The 6,201-nt window shown below is 47.2% G+C and overlaps 1 protein-coding gene across 1 annotated transcript; it reads right to left on the bottom strand.

Moving 5' to 3' along the window:
- Nucleotides 1–1,912: 1,912 nt before the first annotated feature.
- On the bottom strand, nt 1,913–5,906 carry LOC142907433 (zona pellucida sperm-binding protein 4-like). Its single transcript, XM_076056926.1, has 5 exons — nt 5,880–5,906; nt 5,381–5,508; nt 4,207–4,396; nt 3,571–3,706; nt 1,913–2,932 (listed from the first exon to the last, which is right to left on the bottom strand). The coding sequence occupies exons 2-5, from the start codon at nt 5,505–5,507 to the stop codon at nt 2,813–2,815; spliced, it is 573 nt and encodes a 190-aa protein (XP_075913041.1). The 5' UTR covers nt 5,508; nt 5,880–5,906; the 3' UTR covers nt 1,913–2,812.
- Nucleotides 5,907–6,201: the final 295 nt, after the last annotated feature.

Genomic DNA, 6,201 nt, shown 5'->3' with positions numbered 1-6,201 from the left:
GCGGTCTAGCGTTCCTCATCCATAACTGTATTCAATTTGAAGAAATTAAAATCCCAATGCCTCCTCCTGATATCACCACGGAAGTCTCAAGCGTCCGTATCAAATCCCATCTAGGCCCATTCACTATAATCAATGTCAACATTCCACCGACCAGTTCTTGCCCTCGCAACTATCAGTTCAATATAAATCGATTTTTACCAAACAACGACTCAATTGTTATTGGAGATTTCAAAGCCCACAACAAACTTTGGCATTCTCCCCATTCAGATACACGTGGCGACCTCATTGCCGATATCTTGAACGGCTCCCTCTATGGGGTACTCAATGAAAAGAACCAAACCATAATTCCGTCATCTGGCCCTTCATCCTCACCAGATATCTCAATTGCGTTAAAAAACCTTCTTTTATCAATCGACTGGCAAGTCTTTACAGCCCTTGGATCCGACCACCTACCTATTGTGTTGATCCTCAACGCCACCAAGCATTTACAAACTATTTAAAACCGCTTGTATTACAACTTTTAAAAAACCAACTGGCCATTTATTACATCAGAAATCAGAAGCATTAATCGCTCAAAATATCAACCATATCTACACATCCGCACATAACTCTGAAAAATTCAGAAACATCATCGCAACTACCATCAAGCACACCATCCTGGCGGGTTGCTACAAGCAACACCTTCCCTGCCTCCCTAAAGAAGCCTCAACGCTAATAAGCCAACGAAACACTTTTTGCTAGGTGGTTGTTTTTGTATGGTGGGTGACACAGCTTGGCGGATAGTATGGTCTGAGTATCCGTTCATCTTGATGGTCAGATGTACATGTTTTAATTCACTGGCCAGGTGGTGTTGGTCAGATATGCAATGAGTCCTATGGTATAGTGTTTTGATGAGATAATTATTTTGAGCCGGGTGATGGTGGGAATCAGGTTTCAAGTAGGAATGTGTGGGTGACCTTCCTGTAAACAGAATGTCTCAAAGAGCCATCAGGCCTCCTCTCAAAAAGAACATCCAAGAATGGCAACTTGCCATCTTTCTCCACTTCCATGGTGAATTTGATGGATGGGTGTCTGGAATTGATGTGGTCTAGGAAATGGTTCAATGCTGGGAGGCCATGTGGCCAAATGACGAAAGTATCATCCACATCTTTTCCACAGGGAAGGACGAAGGGTGGATGTCTGGATGGCGTCCGATTCAAAATTCCCCATGAAAACATTGGCTATCACTGGTGATAAGGGGGGACCCATAGGGGTACCCTCATTTTGTTTGTAGAAGGTACCATTCCAGGTAAAGTAAGTGTTGGTGAGGCAGTGAATAACCAGCGCAGGTACATCAGGGTTCAGTCCATGTTGGAAAGTGTTTTCTTAGCCCGTGCTACAGAAGCAATTGTGCAGTCTGGCTTGTCTCCATGCATCCTGTCCAGGATTGTCGTAATCCTGTGCTCTTGCCACATTAACGGTGCAGTCTCCGGCTTGTCTTGATGCAGGCTGCTCTGCAGTTTACACTCAGCCCGTGCTGCCGAACTTCATTGTTTGGTTGCTGTTGAGAGCCGCAGCTCCTCTATTTGTTTTTCACGCCACAATGCCTGCCACTCTTTGTTTGGGAGGTTTTTTTGACATTTTTTGTAAACAAAATGGCCACCGAGTCTTTAGCGCCACGGAACCTCCCGTCAACACCAAGCAACCGTTTGCATTGCTCGAGGCAACCACGCATGTGCAGATGCGTCATGTGGCTCAGTTCTCATCAAGATCAGCGTACATTGTAGTTTGATGCGTTTAGTTAATATTGGACCAAGGAAACAAACAAATAGCGAGTGTTCATTCGGGGGTTTTAGTTTGTTGGCTGTGTAAACCCAATAGTTTCAGTTTAAAGCGTCAAAAAGGAAGACCAATCACGTTCAGTAGGCAAAGAGGGAGTGCATATGGGTGCCATTAGGCATTTATTTTACAAATGTTATCAGTTCAGGACAACGTTATTTTGTACCATGATATTTCAGACTATAGGTTATGAAGTCGTGGTTCGTGTATTTTCTATTATTTACAGGTAGGACTTAGAAGAAAATCACCGATAAAAATAGAGTACTGGTTCATTCGTCATCAAGAAGGCAATGGCCTAAACCTTGGTACAAGTTGCTGCTATTGAGGGACTTGGCCAAATGCTGCACTAATTCTGCACACATACAATCCTTGTGAAAGGTCAGAACAGCAGTAGCGAATTTAAGCATTTTATTTGACCACAATGGTCAGCAAGACATGCAAGTTCCAGCAAATCACAATTAGTCGTCATCAATAGCCACTTCCGTCGAGCGCCACAGCCCGACTCCTGCGCCTCCTGACGGCAATGGCAGCAGACAGGAGCGCAACGACGGCTGTGGCAATGACGAAGAGAAAGGACAGAGTCCCAGCCGAGGCCCACGATGAGGAGGGAGCCTCCAGCAACAGCAGAACAGCATCGTTAACAGGAGCTTCTTCAAAGAGCACGGGGCCCTGCAGCGACACCACGTGCTTTCCTACCACGCTGGAAGCGTCAGAGACGGTGTTGCGCTCGGGAACAAGAACAGAAATTGGTTGATGACCACTGGTCCATACAAAAGGACGCCAAATGGTTCAAGTCAAGTTCCTCAGAAACTCAAACGGGTAGGTCATTTTTGGCACGCCACGGCTTGTCAAAAACTAGTCTGCAAAGTCACAGCTAATGTGATCTAAATAGGAACGATAACATAGCAACATTATCCCCAACATGAAAACCCCTTTGTCCTCTTGACAAATCGTTACTCTGCGAGTCTTTGCTGGGTAAATAAGCACAAGATATTTAATAGAGGTCGTGGTGGTACTCACTGTAGCGCCTGGTCCGCCCACACTGACGATTGCACTCGGTGACAAAGTTGGGGCTGGAGCTGTCGCACACCACGATAGCGCAGTGTAGATAAACCTGTGGCAGACAGAATGCATCGCTCCAGTAAGAAAAGGTTCCCATGTTTTAGGTAGTCCTTCTGGCTGTCTAATTGTACAAAGTACACGGCATATTCTGGGTTTGTTCAGTAAAGGCACGTAGAAGGGAAATAATAAAAGTAAAATAAAGTTACGTTTCGATTGCAACACAAGCAATTAGGTGTGAAATCAGTAAGAATTTTGAAAAAAGCGTCAGTTTTAGCCAAATTTTCTTGCTGTTGTTTTCACACCTCGATTGCTTGTGTTGCAATCGAAACGTCGTGATAATTTGTTTTATTTTTATTATTTCCCTTGTACGCGAATTTACTGAAAGAACATAGAATGAATCCCTGCAGTTATGAAAAGCTTTAAAAAAACCGAAATTAAAAGTACACTTCATCCGGGGGCGGAGCCAGGGGTGACATTCTGCGTATAAGTGTACGACATTCGGTCTGGCGTACTCCGTGCAATTGCATTGTCAGAGTGTGTCACCAACCGATGGCGTCTAGTTCAGCCGACTGATCATTCTTGAAACTATAATGTTGAATGTCACCCCGGCCTGAAATCCTGGCTCCGCCCCTAACTTCATCCCTCCATGGGGACCTGGTTTCAAATGGATGGAAAGAATCGGGCACTCACGAGGTCACGGGTGGTGCTGCGGTCAGAGTTCATGAAGGCGAAGGCCTGGAGCGCCAGGCGCTTGTAGTGAGAAGGCAGCGGCAGGTCGGCGACACCAGGGAAGGACACACTGCAACAAGGAGACTGCACGGGGCAGCTGCACAGGAAACAGGGCCGTTAAACCATCAAGTCCAAGCGAGTGTCATGCATCGGATTGAATGCACGCATCTTTATTTAAAATCTGCACGCGAGGATGAAGACCAGCTTTAAAGTCAGGACGTGCTCACTACCAGCAAGGCAGCCCAAATGCCAATATCAGTGCACCATGTCCGATGCAACCATCACTGCATGTGGTCGGCCTTGTACAAACCACCATCTTTGGGAGGCAGATGGTGGCTGTGTTAACATCCAGAACATCAACCCAAGGAGCATTGTGGCCATCGACATTTGGGGATGGCACTGTAATCTTTTTTAAAACGACACCAGTACTTGGTCACCATTACACGAACCGTTGTCATTGAAAAAGGGACGTAATTAGCAAAACTCTGCTTACGTGGGGGAAAAACAACTAACCAATGCCTTGAACGAGTTTGCCTCTGCATGCCCTGCTGTGGCAGTGAGAGGGTTTAGAGAGCACTACCCCACCCCCAGCCTTACCCATCCGCCACAAGCTTCCACTGCGTGGGGTCGGCGTCATCTGCCGTGGGCGTGGCCCAGCAGTCCTTCAGGAAGAGTGCCAGCGTGGGGTCAGAGCGGTGCAGCAGTGACGCCTGCACGTAGAGCGGCGTGCCCAGAAGCGTCACCAGCGGGTACTGCCAGGGCTGGTACGGCGTGGTGTAGGAGTTGTCTGGCAGCGTGCGGAGACGGTTCACAAGGCATGTGGATTAGTGGTGTAAAAGGTCTTGTTTACAGCACATGGACAAGGCAAAAGCACAAAGCCCTCTAAAACGTGTGCATAACTTTGAATTGTTACTCGGGCACACATTATCGTAACATTTTCCTGGTATAGAAAGTGGTTAACATTTCATTTGTATTTTCAGAATAAATTCTGTCACCCTCACCTCCGATTAGCATGGTTGGCTACATGCTGTGTATACAACATCATCTCTCAAAGCCTGTAGATGTTTTAAACGGGCACGTGGTTTCACACGGAGGTGGTGGGAATCGGGTGGCAACAGTTGGCCAAGCGCCAAGTCCCATTTTTAGCCAATTGGTAACTAATTAAGCTATTGAAAAGCATTCGTACAAGCAAAGGTGACCTGGACAAATGAGGCCAAGAAAGCAGTCCAATTTTCCTTCAAAGTTCCCTCAAGGAGACCGTTTTGGTTGATGGGTTGTGCAAACGACGCATTTGGTAGCGCCATGGCAATTAAGGGAATCGTCATCCCTTTCAATGTCGGCTGCACACTAACAAAATGGTTTCAGCTGGTAGCTGCTAGATTCAAAACCTCAGCAGAAAATAGCATTTGAAGTTGCACGTCGTACCATGGAGAATGTGCAAGTCGTTCTAGTTCAATTGTGGCTAACTATGAACCATATTGGCAGGTTCACAATACTCTGGCAGCACAGCCTAGCATGTCATCCGTTTGTTGCAGTGGTTTGCCGATTAATACTGCAGATGGATCCAAAAATCTCATGCAGCCTGCAATCGGTGGACATTAAACCAGGGTTGAGCTCCATCTCAGCACTGGATAAAATAAGCTCGAGCCAGAGCTAATACGGAAAATACGGACCCAAGTCTTCCCTGGGTAGAGCGACATCACAACCCGTGTTCCCTAAAGTGCAATTTGTTTGCTCCGATGTGCATGGTGTGGGAGAGGGCAGCACTCACCAGTGAAGACCTGGAGCAGCAGGGAGAGGGGTCCAGTGGCAGTGGCTGGAGGTGGCGGTGGGAGAGTGCTCACCTGCACTCCAAGCTGCAGGTCTCCACTTCCAAGGAAGCGGCATTGAAGAACCATCCTGGTAAACAGACACCACCCGCCAAAGGCATGCACCACGCCCTCACGGCAGAAAGATTGCAGGGCGTTTTGCAGACGTACCAGTGAAGGGACCCACCTTGGTTAACCCCGTGTTTACATTAGCCATAAACCGCATTTCTACTATTTCAGGAGACGTTAAAGATCCTGTGACAAAGACAAGATGACCTTGCGCGTTGAATGTCCCAATTTGAAAATTAAATTGTGCAATATGGAAGCTCAGATTGGTCATGGTTCTGCAAATATTTAATGTCGCAGGGACAGTGGCCAGTGACGGGGGTGGGTCTCCTCTGCAAGACTCATGCTTGACCTTCATGAGCAGAGCACTTGCTGAGGGGTGGTGGCAGTGCTTACTTGTACGTGGACGATTGATTGGTGGCTAAACCCTTTCGAAGTGGCTACAACGCCACCTATGAACAGAAAGTGCGAAGAAAGAAACAGCACATGCAGTCCTTGAACATTTGAGTTCTAAGCGTAAGAAAAAGGAGGAGAGGTTCTAGGCCAGGTGGTCCCCTCTTATACAGAGCCCGATACGAGCTGGCCGGATTGGGGGAGCCAGGGACCGAAGAGGGGTCTAGCCCCTCAGTGGTAAAGCAGGAGCACAAACGGAATGGTGTATGGATAGTATAATATGCCCATTAGCTACATGCTTTGATTTTAGGGGCCTCTTTTGCCC

The sequence above is a fragment of the Petromyzon marinus genome, chromosome 79 (assembly GCF_048934315.1).
Source record: "Petromyzon marinus isolate PM22_M1 ecotype Great Lakes invasive population chromosome 79, UKy_Petmar_22M1.pri1.0, whole genome shotgun sequence".
In the NCBI taxonomy this organism is placed as follows: Eukaryota; Metazoa; Chordata; class Hyperoartia; order Petromyzontiformes; family Petromyzontidae; genus Petromyzon; species Petromyzon marinus.
The sequence above is the reverse complement of the archived record's forward strand: the minus strand, read 5'-3'. Positions and strand labels throughout refer to the sequence as shown.

Coding starts and splice junctions, on each gene's coding strand:
- LOC142907433 (XM_076056926.1), bottom strand. CDS start 5,507: ATGGTTCTTCAATGCCGCTTCCTTGGAAGTGGAGACCTGCAGCTTGGA. Junction 4,397..5,380: donor GCTGCTCCAGGTCTTCACTG/GTGAGTGCTGCC, acceptor GCACGCTGCCAG/ACAACTCCTACACCACGCCG. Junction 2,933..3,570: donor GCAGCACCACCCGTGACCTC/GTGAGTGCCCGA, acceptor TGTCTGCCACAG/GTTTATCTACACTGCGCTAT.